This window comes from Nycticebus coucang, chromosome 14 (genome assembly GCF_027406575.1).
Source record: "Nycticebus coucang isolate mNycCou1 chromosome 14, mNycCou1.pri, whole genome shotgun sequence".
In the NCBI taxonomy this organism is placed as follows: Eukaryota; Metazoa; Chordata; class Mammalia; order Primates; family Lorisidae; genus Nycticebus; species Nycticebus coucang.
This window is the reverse complement of record NC_069793.1, coordinates 33938376-33958037: the sequence shown is the minus strand read 5'-3', so window position 1 is coordinate 33958037 and position 19662 is coordinate 33938376. Positions and strand designations below refer to the sequence as shown.

The 19662-nt window shown below is 39.2% G+C and overlaps 1 protein-coding gene across 1 annotated transcript in view; it reads right to left on the bottom strand.

The window, feature by feature from the left end:
• The window catches only part of DCDC1 (doublecortin domain containing 1), a 520443-nt gene that overhangs the window by 30012 nt on the left and 470769 nt on the right, over positions 1 to 19662 (bottom strand). Inside the window, 5 exon segments of the mRNA XM_053562883.1 lie at positions 7136 to 7328; positions 8271 to 8474; positions 9868 to 10053; positions 13462 to 13632; positions 16175 to 16268. Coding sequence (XP_053418858.1) covers positions 7136 to 7328; positions 8271 to 8474; positions 9868 to 10053; positions 13462 to 13632; positions 16175 to 16268 — 848 coding nt within the window.

The following is a 19662-nucleotide window of genomic DNA, read 5'->3' as shown; positions in this document are numbered from 1 at the left end:
CTCTAAAAAAATAGCCAGGTGCTGTGGCGGGTGCTGGTAGTCTCAGCTACTCGGGAGGCTGAGGCAAGAGAATTCCTTGAGCCTAAGAGTTTAAGGTTCCTGGGAGCTATGACACCACCGCACTCGATTAAGGGTGATAAAGTGAGACTCTGTCTCAAAAAAAAAAAAAGGAATCACATTTAACTTTTTCATGATCAAACATACATAGATCCAGCTAAATCCTATACAATGTGTCCGTACTTTGACATGGTTCCTGCTCTCAGTGAGCTTTTAGTCCAGGAAAGATTGCACAAGCAGGCAGTTACAGAAGAGTGAGGCCTGAAGCATAAATAAGATTGTTGAAAATGTGGGTAAAAGTTCAAGGAAAATCATGCAAATAGCACCCAAAGCATGGTGAATTTGCATGTGAGTAGTTCATTCTATAGGGCTTAGACTTTGAGAGGTGAACTGGCATCAGATAAGGTTGGAGAGAGAAGAAAAGGTCCAATCTTGAAGAGCCACGTCATCCATGGTTCTTCTAAAAGGGGAGTAAGAGACAGAATCTCGTTCCTTGCATCTGGGCACCGTAAGTCTGGGGAGATAGGACTTCAGGCATCTCTGGCTGGTGGGATCTGCCTATCATCACCCCTGTGAGGATACAGGGAGTCAGCGAGAGACTTCTGGACCCCAAGAGGAGGACTAAAACAGTGGAAAAATGGTAAGTGGTTGCGTGTGTTCAATCCGTCTAAACCCGCCCGCAACTGTAAGTTCAGTAGCAGCGAGACTGCAAACCAGAAAGGCCTTACCTGTGAACTGTTTTGGTGTCTTTGGACTTGGCACTCAGTTGAACTGCCTTGGGGAGAGCCTGAGTGGGAGTGCGGAGAACTTTGGCCATTGTCTAGGGCCCCAGTCTGAGCCGCTGAGCCAGACGGAGCTAATAGTGTTTGGCTATGGGTCACAGGGAGACATTGTGAGCGATCTGCCCCGGCAAGCTCTGCCCTCAGGGTAGCAGAGCTAGAACTGGGCGGGAGCTGGTAACCCAGCGACCAAGTAGCCTAAGGGTGGGGTCTGAGCTGCCTTGCAGCCCTAACCATTAGGGGCAGAGTGAGACCAGTTTTGGCACACTGGGTAAGTGGATAGCCACTTCAGCAGTAATTCCAGCGACAAGCACTTTCCTGGGAATGATTCTGCTCAGCAAGTGAACAAGTTCAAAGTGCCTTTTAAGTGGGCTGAAGAGAGATTTAGGGTGTCTACCTGCTTGGGTTTGAGAAATCAGCAGCCTCCAGTCTATCAGAACTGTGATTAACATCTCATACCCCAGAAGACCACGTGTTGCCCAGACAATATTCAATAACATATACATACTGCTTTGTTTTTGGCTGTTTTTTTTTTTCTTTTGGTTTGGTTGTTTTTTTTGTTTATTTTGATGTTGTAGATGTTGTTTTGTTTTTTAAGTTCAAACTTTTCCATACAGATCCTTTTTCTTTCTCAATTTTTCTAGTTTAATTATAATTTCCCATTGCTGCCTTTTTCAATAATTAGAACTTCATTTTTGCTACTGTTTTTACCGCTATTATTTGGTTTTCCACCCAATTTTATCCCGTAAAGTTTTCTGTTTGCTTGTTTTGGTTTGATTTATAGCATTTTTGTCTTTCCTCTCTATTTGGTGGAGGTGGGGTACTGTGTCTGATCAGGTTAGCAAAGAGCTGCTGACCTCAAGGGAACCACCCAACTGGGCACCCCCAGAAGGTGGGGTTTTTTTAAGGTTGTGTCAAAGTACCCTACTGTACACCTATATTGTTCTATCTCCCTCTTTCTGTGCCTCTCTTCTTTTTGTCAATATTCCTTTACCCACCCCCTCTCCTTTCTCTATTTTTCTTTGTTTTTCTTATCACTCGGTCCTCCTTTCTTTCATCCCTTTTTTGCTCTTCAACCTTCTCACCCTTCTGGTCCTGTAACCCTTAGTCCACAGGCACGAGAACTTAAAGAGCAAGAGGAAGTGAAAGGAAACTTAGGGCAAGGAAACAGATAAAAGAAATCACTCATGAGGAAGAATCAGCAGAAAACTCCAGGCAACATGAAGAACCAGTCCAGAACAACTCCGCCAAGGGACCATGAGGTAGCTAGTGCAGATGATTCCACCTATAAAGAAATGTCAGGAATGACAGAAAGGGAATTTAGAATACACATGTTGAAAACAATGAAAGAAATGATGGAAACAATGAAGGAAACTACTAATAAAGTGGAAAATAACCAAAAGGAAATTCAAAAACAGAATCAAATAAGAGATGAACGATATAAAGAATATAAAAAGGATATAGCAGAGCTGAAGGAAATGAAACAGTCAATTAGGGAACTTAAAGATGCAATGGAAAGTATCAGCAACAGGTTAGAACATGCAGAAGAAAGAATTTCAGAGGTAGAAGACAAAGTTTTTGAGATAACTCAGATAGTAAAAGAGGCAGAAAAGAAGAGAGAGAAAGCAGAACGTTCACTGTCAGAATTATGGGACTTTATGAAGCGTTCCAACATACGAGTTTTAGGAATTCCAGAAGGGGAAGAAGAATGCCCCAGAGGAATGGAAGCCATGCTAGAGAATATTATAAAAGAAAACTTCCCAAATATCACCAAAGATTCTGACACACTGCTTTCAGAGGGCTATCGGACCCCAGGTCGCCTCAACTCTAACCGAGCTTCTCCAAGACACATTGTGATGAACCTGTCCAAAGTCAAGACAAAAGAAAAGATTCTGCAAGCTGCCAGGAGTAAGCGCCAGTTGACCTACAGGGGCAAATCCATCAGAGTTACCGCAGACTTCTCTAATGAAACTTTCCAAGCAAGAAGACAATGGTCATCTACCTTTAATCTACTTAAACAGAACAATTTCCAGCCCAGAATTCTGTATCCTGCTAAGCTAAGCCTCAAAATTGACAGAGAAATCAAATCATTTACGGATATACAAACATTGAGGAAATTCGCCACAAAAAGACCAGCTCTACAGGAAATACTTCAACCTGTTCTGCACACTGACCACCACAATTGATCAGCAGCAAAGTAAAAACTCAGAAATTAAAGGACAAAACCTAAACTCCACACTGATGCAAAAGATAAAACTAAGCAATGGACTCTCACAAAAGAAGACGAATAGAATACTACCACACTTATCAATTATCTCAATAAATGTTAATGGCTTGAATTCCCCACTGAAGAGACATAGATTGGTTGACTGGATTAAAAAACACAAGCCATCCATCTGCTGTCTGCAAGAAACACACCTGGCTTCAAAAGACAAATTAAAGCTCCAAGTCAAGGGTTGGAAGACAATTTTTCAGGCAAATGGAATTCAGAAGAAAAGAGGAGTTGCCATCTTATTTTCAGATACATGTGGAGTGAAATCAACTAAAGTCAAAAGAGACAAAGATGGTCACTTTATATTGGTCAAGGGAAAAATACAACAAGAAGACATTTCAATTCTAAATACTTATACACCCAATTTAAATGCTCCCAGATTCTTGAAACAGACCTTACTCAGTCTGAGCAATATGATATCTGATAATACCATAATTACAGGGGACTTTAACACTCCTCTTTCAGAGCTGGACAGATCCTCTAAACAGAAATTAAACAAAGATATAAGAGATTTAAATGAGACCCTAGAACAACTGTGCTTGATAGACGCACATAGAACACTCCACCCCAAAGGTAAAGAATATACATTCTTCTCATCACCCCATGGAACATTCTCCAAAATTGATCATATCCTGGGACACAAAACAAATATCAACAGAATCAAAAGAATTGAAATTTTACCTTGTATCCTCTCAGACCATAAGGCACTAAAGGTGGAACTCAACTCTAACAAAAATGCTCGACCCCACCCAAAGGCATGAAAATTAAACAATCTTCTGTTGAATAACAGATGGGTGCAGGAAGAAATAAAACAGGAAATCATTAACTTCCTTGAGCAGAACAACAATGAAGACACAAGCTACCAAAACCTGTGGGATACTGCAAAAGCAGTTTTGAGAGGAAAATTCATTGCTTTAGATGCCTACATTCGAAAAACAGAAAGAGAGTGCGTCAACAATCTCACAAGAGATCTTATGGAATTGGAAAAAGAAGAATAATCTAAGCCTAAACTCAGTAGAAGAAAAGAAATACCCAAAATCAAATCAGAGATCAATGAAATTGAAAACAAAAGAATCATTCAGAAAATTAATGCAACAAGGAGTTGGTTTTTTGAAAAAATAAATAAAATAGATAAACCATTGGCCAGACTAATGAGGAATAGAAAAGTAAAATCTCTAGTAACCTCAATCAGAAATGATAAAGGGGAAATAACAACTGATCCCACAGAGATACAAGAGATCATCTCTGAATACTACCAGAAACTCTATGCCCAGAAATTTGACAATGTGAAGGAAATGGATCAATATTTGGAATCACACCCTCTCCCTAGACTCAGCCAGGAAGAAATAGAGCTCCTGAACAGACCAATTTCAAGCACCGAGATCAAAGAAACAATAAAAAAATCTTCCAACCAAAAAATGCCCTGGTCCAGATGGCTTCACTCCAGAATTCTATCAAACCTTCAAGGAAGAGCTTATTCCTGTACTGCAGAAATTATTCCAAAAAATTGAGGAAGAAGGAATCTTCCCCAACACATTCTATGAAGCAAACATCACCCTGATACCAAAACCAGGAAAAGACCCAAACAAAAAGGAGAATTTCAGACCAATCTCACTCAGGAATATAGATGCAAAAATTCTCAACAAAATCCTAGCCAATAGATTACAGCTTACCATCAAAAAAGTCATTCATCATTATCAAGTAGGCTTCATCCCAGGGATGCAAGGCTGGTTTAACATATGCAAGTCCATAAACGTTATCCACCATATTAACAGAGGCAAAAATAAAGATCATATGATCCTCTCAATAGATGCAGAAAAAGCATTTGATAAAATCCAGCATCCTTTTCTAATTAGAACACTGAAGAGTATAGGCATAGGTGGCACATTTCTAAAACTGACTGAAGCTATCTATGACAAACCCACAGCTAATATTTTACTGAATGGAGTAAAACTGAAAGCTTTTCCTCTTAGAACTGGAACCAGACAAGGTTGTCCTCTGTCACCTTTACTATTCAACGTAGTGCTGGAAGTTCTAGCCAATACAATTAGGCAAGACAAGGAAATAAAGGGAATCCAAATGGGAGCAGAGGAGGTCAAACTCTCCCTCTTTGCTGACGACATGATCTTATACTTGGAGAACCACAAGACTCCTAGAAGTCATCAAAAAATACAGTAATGTTTCAGGATATAAAATCAATGTCCACAAGTCAGTAGCCTTTGTATACACCAATAACAGTCAAGATGAGAAGCTAATTAAGGACACAACTCCCTTCACCATAGTTTCAAAGAAAATGAAATACCTAGGAATATACCTAACGAAGGAGGTGAAGGACCTCTATAAAGAAAACTATGAAATCCTCAGAAAGGAAATAGCAGAGGATATTAACAAATGGAAGAACATACCATGCTCATGGACAGGAAGAATCAACATTGTTAAAATGTCTATACTTCCCAAAGCAATCTACCTATTCAATGTCATTCCTATCAAAATACCAACATCGTACTTTCAAGATTTGGAAAAAATGATTCTGCGTTTTGTATGGAACCAGAAAAAACCCCGTATAGCTAAGGCAGTTCTTTGTAACAAAAATAAAGCTGGGGGCATCAGCATACCAGATTTTAGTCTGTACTACAAAGCCATAGTGCTCAAGACAGCATGGTACTGGCACAAAAACAGAGACATAGACACTTGGAATCGAATTGAAAACCAAGAAATGAAACTAACATCTTACAACCACCTAATCTTCGATAAACCAAACAAGAACATACCTTGGGGGAAAGACTCCCTATTCAATAAATGGTGTTGGGAAAACTGGATGTCTACATGTAAAAGACTGAAACTGGACCCACACCTTTCCCCACTCACAAAAATTAATTTAAGATGGATAAAGGACTTAAATTTAAGGCATGAAACAATAAAAATCCTCCAAGAAAGCATAGGAAAAACACTGGAAGATATTGGCCTGGGGAAAGACTTCATGAAGAAGACTGCCATGGCAATTGTAACAACAAAAATAAACAAATGGGACTTCATTAAACTGAAAAGCTTCTGTACAGCTAAGGAGACAATAACCAAAGCAAAGAGACAACTTACACAATGGGAAGGATATTTGCATATTTTCAATCAGACAAAAGCTTGATACCTAGGATCTATAGAGAACTCAAATTAATCCACATGAAAAAAGCCAACAATCCCATAGATCAATGGGCAAGAGACATGAATAGAACTTTCTCTAAAGATGACAGACGAATGGCTAACAAACACATGAAAAAATGTTCATCATCTCTATATATTAGAGAAATGCAAATCAAAACAACCCTGAGATATCATCTAACCCCAGTGAGAATGGCCCACATCACAAAATCTCAAAACTGCAGATGCTGGCGTGGATGTGGAGAGAAGGGAACACTTTTACACTGCTGGTGGGACTGCAAACTAGTACAACCTTTCTGGAAGGAAGTATGGAGAAGCCTGAAAGTTCTCAAGCTAGACCTCCCATTTGATCCCGCAATCCCATTACTGGGCATCTACCCAGAAGGAAAGAAATCCTTTTATCATAAGTACACTTGTACTAGACTGTTTATTGCAGCTCAATTTACAATTGCCAAAATGTGGAAACAGCCTAAATGCCCACCAACCCAGGAATGGATTAACAAGCTGTGGTATATGTATACCATGGAATACTATTCAGCTATTAAAAAAAATGGAGACTTTACACCCTTCGTATTAACCTGGATGGAAGTGGAAGACATTATTCTTAGTAAAGCGTCACAAGAATGGAGAAGCATGAATCCTATGTACTCAATTTTGATATGAGGACAATTAATGACAATTATGGTTATGGGGGGGAAGCAGAAAGAGGGACGGAGGGAGGAGGGTGGGGCCTTGGTGTGTGTCACACTTTATGGGGGCAAGACATGATTGCAAGAGGGACTTTACCTAACAATTGCAATCAGTGTAACCTAGCTTATTGTACCCTCAATGAATCCCCAACAATAAAAAAAAAAAAAGAATGTGTCCGTACTTTGAGTAGTTAACTCTTCCGTTGCAACCGGAGCCATGTCTTTTTTTCGTTCCTCAGAGTCTCTCTGGATAAAGAATTCATCTAGAGCCCATAAAACCAAATCACGCAAGGTAAAAATTGCAGTTCCATCTTTGGTATATACTTTAGAGGCTGCTCGGGCAAGCTCAAGTTTTTCTGTGCATTCTGTAAGAAGCTAGATAATACAAGTTGTGAGGAACTGACAGGAAATAGTGATAGAACTTGAAATAATCATGAAGGGTTCAGCATTTCTGAGAAAGCCCTTTAATTTGAGAAAATAGAAAGCTGAATAACTACCATCTTGATCTTTGATTAGAGAAAATTTTTGATATTGGATTATCTTAACCTGATCTTGCAACATTAGTCTAGTCCAGCAGTAAAAATTCCTAGCTTCAAAAAATTAACACAGCAGTTGATGTTTGTTGATATATTTTACCACCTGAGCATTTTCTAAGAAATGTTCAACTTAGAAATCCACTTTCACCTTTGCTGCTCTGTAAGGAATAAAATCGTTGTAATACTTCATCTTGATGAACTGCTTTACAATAAGTGAATAGTTAACTTTCAAAGCAAGAATTGACATGTATTACATGTATTACCTCCTTGCGCAGATAGGAAACAGGATAAAAGGGGAGTGGCCCCCAAGAAAGACCACGTAGTTACTCCTAACACAACCCCACTTTTCCAACTCACAATGAAACATCCTATCAACAAACAAGTGCTCAGATGCCCCCAGATGACTAATGAGGTGGCATCTCTTAGACTATTCTGATAACATAAAATTTGAAGCTGGCATGGGAAGCAAGGCAGAAAAGAGCATTCTGTCAAAGAGAATAAAGAAAATCTGGTCGCCTTGTACACACATGTCTTTACTCTGGACCCAATCTGGGAACCATACTCTGATATGGTTCATACTCATTTTCCTCAGTCTGTATCCACAAAAATGCAATAAAAAAAGATGTCTCTAAGCAAACAGAGATCTTGATCTTATCATCTTAAATTGGTGAATCTGACCAGGAACATTTATCACTCAATCCCACTGTTTTTTCTTGTCAGAAGAACTGCCATTATCATTACCTCTGAGGACGCAAGCAATATTTAAGTGCTAGCCACTTACCAAGGGGAATGTTCCAGCCACAATTAACTTCCCATTATGATATCCATCCCCATTTTTGTATGCAATTATTTTCACTGCCTTCTGGTGTGTAGCTGCCATACCACTGTGAGACGCAGCTTGCACGCAGGTCTCCATCCGTAAAGATAATAGACGTTCTTCATAATAACTTAGAGTTTTCTCAGCCTTGTCAGATGATAAGTCAGCCTAATTTATTTTTAAAAAATGTACATTTACTCAAACTATTTTTCTTTTAGTTTCTATATTTTGATACACTTCAGTCCCTTAATTTAACAAGTGTGTGTGTGTGTGTGTGTGTGTGTATGTGTGTGTGCATGACGTCTACATTTTACAATACTTACTTCTTACACTAGAGAGGGAAGGATACTGGATTAGAATTCCTCAGTTCTCTTTCTAGATCTGGGTCACTAGGTAATTTGGGGGCATCTGCCTTGTGTTTCTGGAATGTTTTTAGTTTTGCTTGTTTGTTTGATTGTTTGTTTGGGGGGGGGTTGCTTTGCTGTCCTTTGCTACAGGAATTGGGGAAAAAGGATGCCAGGGCCACTCACATAACAGATAGTCTCTAAATTTTTAACTGCAGGATGGTGTCATCCCATGGTAGAAGATGTTGATGGAGGAGGAGGGTAATGAGCATAGCCTTAACCACATGCTAATGAGGGTAGTGACCACCTCTCTTTAGCTTTCCCATCCCTACTTAGAGTCCTGCCCCAAGGGCAAAACTCTGTCTTTCTGAGAACGTAAGACTGGGGATTCTTGCCAATTAGCTCCCCTCCACCTCCCCAACACTATTTCACTATCTTTAAAGCAAACTGACATGCCTTCAGGCTTCCCTGAGGACTGACTTTCTCTCTCCTTCAGAGACATTATTTCAGTTGATGTTTATTGCAACCTGCTACTACCACCCCCCACCCCACCCCACCAACCAGGGGTATCAGAATTTGGGGAAAGAAAGCCTGAAGAGCACACCAAGACTGAAGGTTCCTCAACTTTTAGGAATCGCTCCTTTTTAAAAATTCAAGTATGTAAGTTAACTTAGCTCTTTTCACTTCTAAATTTGAAGAGAAGGATTTTTTAATGGTGCCGTTTTAAATTAGGGTCACAGGAAAGTGACAAGAGTTTTCTCTCCATGAGATCTAAATAATATTAGACACGGATGTGTGAATTCAGGCACACAACCTAAACAGTCATTAACAACAACCTGTCGAATTCCCCGTAAAATGTTACCTACTAGTAAAAAGGAGTTCATCCTGTGAATATAGGCAGAAGAGCTGCTACATTGAGATTGCAGTTACCTCTTCACTTAAAAGCAATACTGAGAATAGTGAAGGGTGTTGGTAGATGATTAAGATGGCAGAAACGTCCAATTAACTTCAAAGAGTATATCGAACTATTAATAGACAATGTATTTTAAATTACAATGGGGAAAAGGAAATCAATGCAGGTAGAACGATAAAGGTGCATGTGAGGAAGATGAATTGTATGAGTGGAGACGAAATTGAGTGCAAGGCAGATAATGAATACTTCAAAGTTTCCAAATTGTTGCCACTTGTGCATTAGCAGACCTCAGATTATTACACACCTCGGCCACACTGATGACCTTGAACGGCCCTCGTGAGAAAGGCTTCTGAGTCTTGGAGCCGGAAGCACAAAAGAATGGGACCCCCGGAGGCAACTGTTTCAGTCCCTTCTCTGTTCTTCTGGATCGTCCGCAAGCCAAGCAGAGCATCATTTTTCTCTTCCCACCAGGTGAGAGATAATAGTATCCCTGAAATGGGAGACAAACATGCTTTTCTATAGGTGCATCTAAATTATGATAGCGTTTCTATAAAGCACTTCACAATATAATATAAACACACCACTTTTATCATCCCCGAATGCTAAGTTTGAAACCTCAATATAAAGGCATTATTCTTCTCCCTAGTAATTATGTTTTTAAAAAGTATTTCCACTTTCTGCTTTTAATTGTCCTCTTATCAAAATTGAGTACATAGGATTCATGCTTCTCCATTCTTGAGATGCTTTACTAAGAATAATGTCTTCCACTTCCATACAGGTTAATACGAAGGATGTAAAGTCTCCATTTTTTTTAATAGCTGAATAGTATTCCATGGTATACATATACCACAGCTTGTTAATCCATTCCTGGGTTGGTGGGCATTTAGGCTGTTCCACATTTTGGTGATTGTAAATTGAGCTGCAATAAACAGTCTAGTACAAGTGTCCTTGTGATAAAAGGATTTTTTTCCTTCTGGGTAGATGCCCAGTAATGGGATTGCAGGATCAAATGGGAGGTCTAGCTTGAGTGCTTTGAGGTTACTCCATACTTCCTTCCAGAAAGGTTGTACTAGTTTGCAGTCCCACCAGCAGTGTAAAAAAGGGACGGAGGGAGGGGGGTGGGGCCTTGGTGTGCGTCTCACTTTATGCGGGCAAGACATGATTGCAAGAGGGACTTTACCTAACAATTGCAATCAGTGTAACCTGGCTTATTGTACCCTCAATGAATCCCCAACAATAAAAAAATAATAATAATAAAGTTCCCAACAGGGTTAAAAGAAAAAAAAAGAAGATGAGTTGGGCAAAAGTTCAGAAATAAAAAAAAAAGCATTTCCAAACTCTATAATAATAATTCAACACCAATGACCATAACCTATGTCCAAAATCAGAGTTTTTTGTTTCTTTTTAAGGAATTGGCAGTTCCAGATTTGGGGCAAGAAGTATATAAGATTATAAAAAAGGGGGGGCATTTTGTTGTATCCAGAAAGAATAGAAGACACAGAAGAGTTAAGGAATCATGTCAAAAAAGACACAGGAGCCAACATGATGGAGCCCCCATTCAGCCAAAGTGGGACAATTTGGGAAACCAAAAAGAATAACTGAAACTATGTCAGGGCCCGGGACTGGCCAGGTCTCAGTCTGGCTTAACTAGGTTCCAGACAAGGACTGCTAAGCTACCTTGCTCAGGAACAATTTCTCTTAGGTGTCTGAGGGTTTTACTGTAGCTGAAGGGGAGAGAGAGAGAGAGAGAGAGAGAGAGAGAGAGAGAAAGAGAGAGAGATAGTCTTTGAGAGAGCAAAGCAATCTGAGAATAGATAGATCTTAGTCTTTAGCAGAGCTTGGTAATCTTCAGCAGAGAGACGCCGTGCTGGCGTTCTGCAGGCAGGAGAGGAGACAGAGTCAGAGTAAGTGGGTCTGTGATAGAATGCGCATGCTCCCGACTGCCTCCTCCTCCAGCCTAATATAAGGCTGATCTCACACCTCTCAACACCACAGGTGTAGAAACTGCCAATTTACCAATGCTCTCATCTTGTGAGCTCTCATGCTTGTTAGGAGAGCTAAATCCCTCTCCATGCCCTTTCCACCCAGGTGTTTCATTATTGAGCTATATGGGTGTTTCTTATAACATTCTCTCCTCCTAGCCATAGGCTACACGGGCTGCTACAAAACAATGTGAGTATGAAAAATGTATAAAGTCCTATGAGTGTATAATAATGCTAACAGAACCTAAACAAACAAAAACAAAACTAACTCTAAAAGTTAGTTTTGACTAACTTTTTAGACTCTCTCAAGTCATAACTCTAAAAACTGCCTATTAGAAAGTGTGGCAGATAATTTACAAAAACGGCCACAATAAAACTATCCCGTTCTTGTATGCATGCCCTTTGGAATGTGGCTTTTATCCTCCTTCAGTGAAGAAGTAGTGTTTCTTTCTCCTTTTTCTTCTTTCCTTGAATCTGGGCCAAGACATGTGAATTGCTTTGGCTGACATAACACTAGCAAATGCATAAGAAGTGCTTGCACATTGATGCTTGTTCACTTTTGGCTAAAATTAGAACCTTGAGACTACACGGTGAACAAACTTGAGCTAGCCCACTTGAGAAGCCATGTTGTTGAAGAACCAGGGTCCCAGTGAATAGCCTGCCAAGCACCAGACACGTGAGGGGGGCCATCTTTGAGTATGCATTCTCCAGAGAACCATCAGAACTACTAAAGAACCACCTGATGGCTCCAGCCACATCAGTAAACTGCAGTGAGAGCAGCAGAACTGCCCAGCTGAGCCCAGCCCAAATTGCTGGTCCAGAAAACAAAAAATGACTGTTGGTTTAAGCCACTACTTTTTCAGGTGGTTTGTTATGCTAGAAAGATTTTAGAAAGAATTAAGCATTTATTCTAATGCTAATTAAGCATTTGATACCCCTTACTAACCATATTCTGGGGTATCAAATTATCTAGCTGATGAAGTAAAGTTCTTCCTTATATTGAAAGTTTAATAAATGTAGGGGACAATGATAGTATTAGACGAAATTGACCTTTTTTGAAACAAAAGGGCAACATTAAATGGAACGTCATTGTGGATTTTTAATATAGGATCAGGTTGTAATTGCCTGAACCCATTAATACGAATAACTATTACCACTAGCAATGGAAAACTCAGATGTTGACTCTATAAGTGATAAATAGGAAACATGCAGGAAAACCTATGAAGATACTGGCTAAACAATGTTAAACCTAATTACAAATCTTAGGCTTAATTTCATTTACAGGAATTGTGGAGGATAAAGAAACAAGTCACAGGACGCCACAAGGAAAAAAACAAATGGAATGGAGTCAGATTATGCAACCCAGTGTCACCCGGGGACCTTATTTGAAATCTTGACTCAAACCAACACACCATAACAAGAATTTTTAGGACAATCTGGGAAATTCAATTAAGGATAGGGAATTAGATGGCCAAAAAAATTATTGGTAATTTTGTTAGTTGTGAGAATAGCATGATAATTATGTGAGAAAACATTCAAAATTTTTGAAAAGTATGTACTTAATATAGAGGTGCTATATCGTGTCTAGGGCTGGCAAATGTGTCAAAGACCTTGATTCTAGTTGAATCTGGGATGATGAGTAAAGGAAGACTTCATGAACTAGTCTCTCTTGAAATGTGTATGAAATTTCCAAAATAAAAATTTAAAGAAATTTTACATAAACTAATTTGTTTTCTACTCACAATTTTTCTTCATTCTTTCCTAATCAGAGTCACAGAGTCTAAGTGGTGGCATTCAAATATCGTCACTCAACTTACATGAACACAAAGTTTTCCAGGGAAAAAAAAAAAGTTTCTTGCTTTATTAAGTGACCCTATTTCAGCCTTTTCTCTTATCTTCCAGAAGGAACCACTTACTGGTTGGTCAATGTTCTCTTCTTTAATCACAGATGATGTACAAACACCTGCGTAATTTGCTGAGGTAACTTCCCTATTCAGGGCAGTGCTATGAAAGGCCATAAATGCCTTTATGTTTTCCATGTAATGCCATTTTTGGTTGGCAGTCCCATTGTGACATGGGTTATATTTCTGAAAAAAAAAAGCAGCAAAATATGAAGTCAAATTCATAGATGGTTCATAGATGGTTATAGCAGTCATACTTTTCAATGCATAAATCCAGAAAGTGCAGATAATTACTCATTATCCCACTACACAACGATAACTGCTGTTTGATATTTTAGTGATTATATTCATAATCTTTTTTGTATTTATAAATAAGCATTAATTGATTTATAAATGCAATATCAAAGAAAATGCAATACCAAATTGTGTGTATTTTAAAAATAGAACCATAAAATACACACAATTTGGTATTGCATTTTCTTCCTTAACAACATTCCATGAACATTTTCTTGATCACTATTAAACACATATGTATCATTTCACTTCAGATATATATTATTTTACTAATCTCCAATAGTTAAACATGTAGGCTGTTTCTTCAAATTTCCTTATAATAAAAAAAAAAGCAATACACAATAGTGAAAAGAAATCTTTGGGTAAACCTATGATAATTTCTTTAGGACAAATTTCTAGAAGTATAATTAGTGATGTGTAGTAAAATAAAACCATTTTTAAAGATTATGATACAGCAAAATATCCCCCCCCCCTTTTTCTTTAAAGATACACTATCTCACTCTGTCATCCCGGAGACTGGAGTGCAGTAGCACACAGCTCACTGCAGCCTTCGACGCCCGGCTTGAATGATCTTCCAGCTTCAGCCTCCCAAGCAGCTGAGACTACAGAAAATTGCCACCATACCTACCTAATTTTTTGACAGAGTCTTACTGTGTTGCCCTGGCTGATCTAGAAGTACTGGCCTCCACCTCAACTTCCCAAAGCAATAGGATTACAGCCAAGCTTGACCTAATAATACTTTGTAGAGAGATTATTTTACTTTATATTTTCACCCAAAGTATATGAAATGATCCATTTTCCTTACACTCTTGTCAAAAAATGGTCAACTCCCCAAACACCAATTTAATAAACGTAAAAAATAGTACTTTGTTGATATTATAATTTACATTTTGCTTATTCTCAAGGAGATTTATTTTTTAAGTAGGTACATTTAGGTGAATATTTAGCAAAAATAGTATATTTATTCTAATTATAAAATTTGACTCAAGTATAAGTAAAGAAATAATTTCGAGTTAACGAAACCTATATCAGTAGATTAGTTCTAACTAAACATATCATAAAACCTCAAGGAACTTTATAATTAATAACACCTACTTTATCAAGAAGAGATTAATAGCAAGGAAGAAAATAAATGAGTCTCAAGGATTGATTCCATGGGTCAGACAACAAAGCCTCCCTCAGAGGTCTGGAAAACCATAGACTGTATTTTCAAAGAGCAGGAAAGAATCTAGTAACATTAACTTACCATGCTTCATTTTTAGTATTTTTCATGAACTTAAATCTTTTCTTAAAAACTGATTGCTTCAATAAATAAAAATGAAATACCAGCAAAGAAAAAAATCTTGAACTGTAATCCAAATTACCCTGGGATCAAATTTATTTCTTATGAAACAGGAACCTTAGGGGAAAACATCTATTATTTTATAAAAATGATTAAGGTATTAAATTCATATATGCACGAGGTTTGATCTCACAGTGGTCTGTGCGGAAGAGGCACCTGACAGAGAGGGATGTAATTTTATGTACTCGGTATTTCCTAGAATAAATTTTAAGTCCATATTTATCATCTGGATAGAAGACTTAATTAAGCTTTGGTATCTGTCCAGAGTGCTATGTCTCACTTTGGATTCAGGGCCTTTAAGTTGCCTCATTGCTATTAAAAACATAGAATAAAGCAAATGTTATTTGGAGATAATATATTTTGTTTAACAAAAGGCTGGAATATACCGTGGAGAACACAGAAGGTAAACTCGAGCATGAATGCTCCTAAACCTTCTCTCATACTCATAAGGAAAAACCACATATTCATTTAGGAGTGTTTAGGGTTACAAGTAAGTGAGAATGACAGAAAAACATTCTAGGTCATTGTCCAAAACTCAAATGAAGTCAGACATCTCTGGAATATCAAAAAATTTTTGGCCACTATAAGTGTTTGCAATGGTGTATTAAAAGAGCATTTCAAATGGGTTGCTTGGTAGAATGAACACTGATAAGATCAGGTCCTTTAGGAAGATCTCCCTGACCACTTCTCACTACAGTTGTCAGGTAAAGGGGACCTGGCATATGTTCCCAATGATCGAATTTAGGTGGGTCTAAGAGTCATTCACCTGACTGCACCTACCAGTGACATTAAAAGCTTTGTGAATGTCGTTGGGACAATTTCTCATGTTTGCTATTGGATTTGATTTCAGTAACTAGCATAATGCCTGACATGTAGCAAGCCTACAGTTACCATCTGTTGGATTAAACTAAATTAAGAGGTACACGAACATGTTCAAATTGAAATCCAGGAGGACTATTGTAAATATTGTAACAATGACATGCAAAATAGGATTCTATGACAACTATTTTTTCTCTACAACAAGGAAGCATACAGCTTTACTTAAATTTCATGAAAGGTCCATGATTAATCATTGGTCTATATATATCTTACTTGAATAATAACTGGATATCCACAGTCTTCATTTCTAGCCTTGGTCATAGACACTGCCAGCACAAGATCTGGGTTACTCACCAGGTGAAAGGTCCTTGGGAAAACAGGATTAGTCACATTACAAAGAAGCATGACCAGATTAGATCTCTCTCTGTGCCTCTTATCAATGTGTTGCCTCTTGGCTCCATTACATGTTATGCAATAGATGTGAATCCTTTAAGAAGTTCTCTCTTATGGTATGATGCTAAACTTTCTCAGTAGAGAGTGCTGGAAGATGGGAGGAAGAAGGGGCTCTCCTGCTCCTTTTCTGGCTGTGGCATGGGCTTAACCGTTGGAAGTGAGAATATCCAGTGATGCTGTGCTCCAACAAGGTTCCCAGAATGTAGGTCTTCCAGCACGCTCACAGCCCTGGCCTGCCTGTGATCATCTGCTCACTGCCTCCTCTACATGGATACCCCATGCTTCAGACCTCCTGCTACATCAGAGACCCTAATCCCTTTGTATGCTGGTGTGCCCAGCAACCAACTGCACCCTCATATACACTCCAGAGGACTGCCCCCTGCTTGCCCAAGGCTATGGTTTGAGTGGCCCCTTCAAAACTCATGTTGCAACTTAATCCCCAATGTGGTAGTATTGAAAGGTGGGGCCTTTAAAAGGTGATTGGATCATAAGGGCAGAGCACCCATGAACACATTAATCCATTCATGAATTGAAGGGTTACTGGGCTTAAATGGGAGTGCAACTGGTGGCTTTATCAGAAGACAAAAGGCTTGAGAGCAGCATGTTAGCAAGCTCAACCCCCTCACCATGTGATAACCTGTGCTGCTTCAGAACTCTGCAGAGAGTTCCCACCAGCAAGCAGTAAGGCTCTACCAGAGGGATCCCTCAACCTTGAACTTCACAGACTCTAGAATTATAAAAAATAAATTCCATTTCTTATAAATTATCCAGTTTTGGGTACTCTGTTATAAGCAACAGAAAACAGACTAAGATACCCAGCAACCACAGACCAGCCCTGGCTAGGAACACCAGAAAAATTTCTCTGCCATCCAGTAGACAGAACCATACCAATTCCAATGAAGCCTGAACCCCAGCCTTGGGGAGGGACCCCAATCCCAAGTTTGTCCTTTCGTAAGTTCTCTCCCTCAACCCTAGGATAATATATATCATATATACTAGTATTGTACTATACATTATACATGACATACATACAATATATATACAATATTATACTATATTATACAGATAATATATAATATACGTATGTAATATAATCACCTGGGCTATTAAAGAAGAAAAAAAGATTGGTTAACACCAATAGAATTTTCTACAGGTTTCTACATAGTGTAACCCAAGGTTCTTCAGGCCTCATCAGCTTATTGCAACAAATGAATTTTAAAATCTGTTTACGTGACATAGAATGAAGCAACATGCTAAGGGAAGATGTGGAAGAAAGCTCTGAATTACTGTCACTATACAAAGACACTTTTACCAGAGGACGTATATGGCTCTGAATCATGCCCACATCTAATCCATGAGACTTCTGCAAAGCCCCCACTGTCCAGGCGTTTCTGGGTCTTCCTAGTGGGTGACGCATGCTCATGAGAAAATCCTGTCCCACTAGGCCCCCATTACTCCACCTACTCTCTCTGGATTCTGAAGTTTCCAATTAGAGATTAGTCAATACCACCAACTGCGGCTTGACATGGGGAGGCCTCGAGATGAAAAAATTGCAGAATGCTCTGGAAAGTGGGAGGAGATTGGAAGAAACTGGCCTTCCCTTTCGCATATACATGTGGTTCAATTATTGAAGGCAGTGTTGCTCATGATACAATATCTCACAGTGTTTTAGGAAAACTCTTCTGTTTTTCTTTAAACAGCCTTCTCTCCCTCTGCTCCCTTCTCAGCAGGCAGAATGAAAGACCAAACTGCTGACAGACTCTCAGCGGGACTCAGAATTCAAACCCAAACCCAGCCAAAAAAAAAAAAAAAAAGGAACTCGCACTCTCTTCTAACAACGCACCCTACTGGGGTCAAACTCACTGTTCTGGGCTTTCTCTTGCTTTAGGGTCACATCTCTCACCCCCATGCATGTCCACCTGAATTCATTAGCCATGCTCAAATTCCAATTTAGGTTTACTCAGGAACTTCTACTGTAACACAGAAAGCCAGGGCAGAAAGATATATTGTTAAGTAAAATGTAGAGGTGGGGTAGTACTAGGATATCAGCTCCAAAAGGGTGAGGTTTTTCTTCTGTTTTGTTCTTTGGTGAAATACTGCCCTCAATAACCCTCTGTGCTGAATGAATGAATGAATGAATGAATTCTGGTCCCATGTGGCAAACCGTTCACAGGAACAAAAGTCTGCTATCCTTGCTCTGTGTGGCAAAGGCAGCTTAGCCCGGGTGAATGGGACAAAGGGACACTATCACCCACTTTGTGTAGACAGTTGGTTTTCCAGCCTTCCCTAAACCCACTCAGCGAGTGCTCCTGCCTCATAGCTCTGCTCATCTGAGGGAGCAGAGTAAGACTAGCTCCTCTCCTGTCCATGCTGGGCCCGCTGCTGCCACCTGCTGAAGCAATCTCTTAAAGCACTGATTCATAAGCCTTTTACACTGCAGACTTTTTTTTTTTTTTTGTAGAGACAGAGTCTCACTGTACCGCCCTCGGGTAGAGTGCCGTGGCGTCACACGGCTCACAGCAACCTCCAACTCCTGGGCTTAAGCGATTCTCTTGCCTCAGCCTCCGGAGTAGCTGGGACTACAGGCGCCCGCCACAACGCCAGGCTATTTTTTGGTTGCAGTTTGGCCGGGGCTGGGTTTGAACCCGCCACCCTCGGCATATGGGGCCGGCGCCCTACTCACTGAGCCACAGGCGCCGCCCAACACTGCAGACTTTTTAAAAATCCAAATGAAAATCATAGCTCTTTCCCAGCCAAAAAAAAAAAAAATTTGCACAGATGCACAAATATACAGTTTGTACACTATTTCAACAGATTTAAGAGGCCCCTGGAACCTCACCATATAATGGTAGAATGGTAGAATTTGAAGCAAGCCAATCTAAAAGTAGGGAATTAGATTTTCTTTCTTGTTAAAGAAATGTTCAAACATGCACAAGGAGAAATGTATAACAAACCTTCATGGACCTAACAACTATCAACATTCTACCATTCTTGTTTCATCCATTCCCCTCAACTTTCTACATTTTTGACTTCTGATAGCTAAGAGATCTCAATCTTGTTTGTAGATACTGTAATACATATCCAACTAACTGATCATGACTTTTCTTGATTTTAACAGAACCATTAAAGCATTATTATACCCAACAACCTGAATAAGACTTCCTTAATATCATCAGCCAATGTGCTTGAGATCTCTCCTAATTATCATAAAAATAAACTTCTGACAAATTATAATTGGTTTGAATCCAAGGTCAGTGCATTGGGTTGATAATTTGTAAAAACTCGTTTTTACCGCGTGAGTGGAAGCC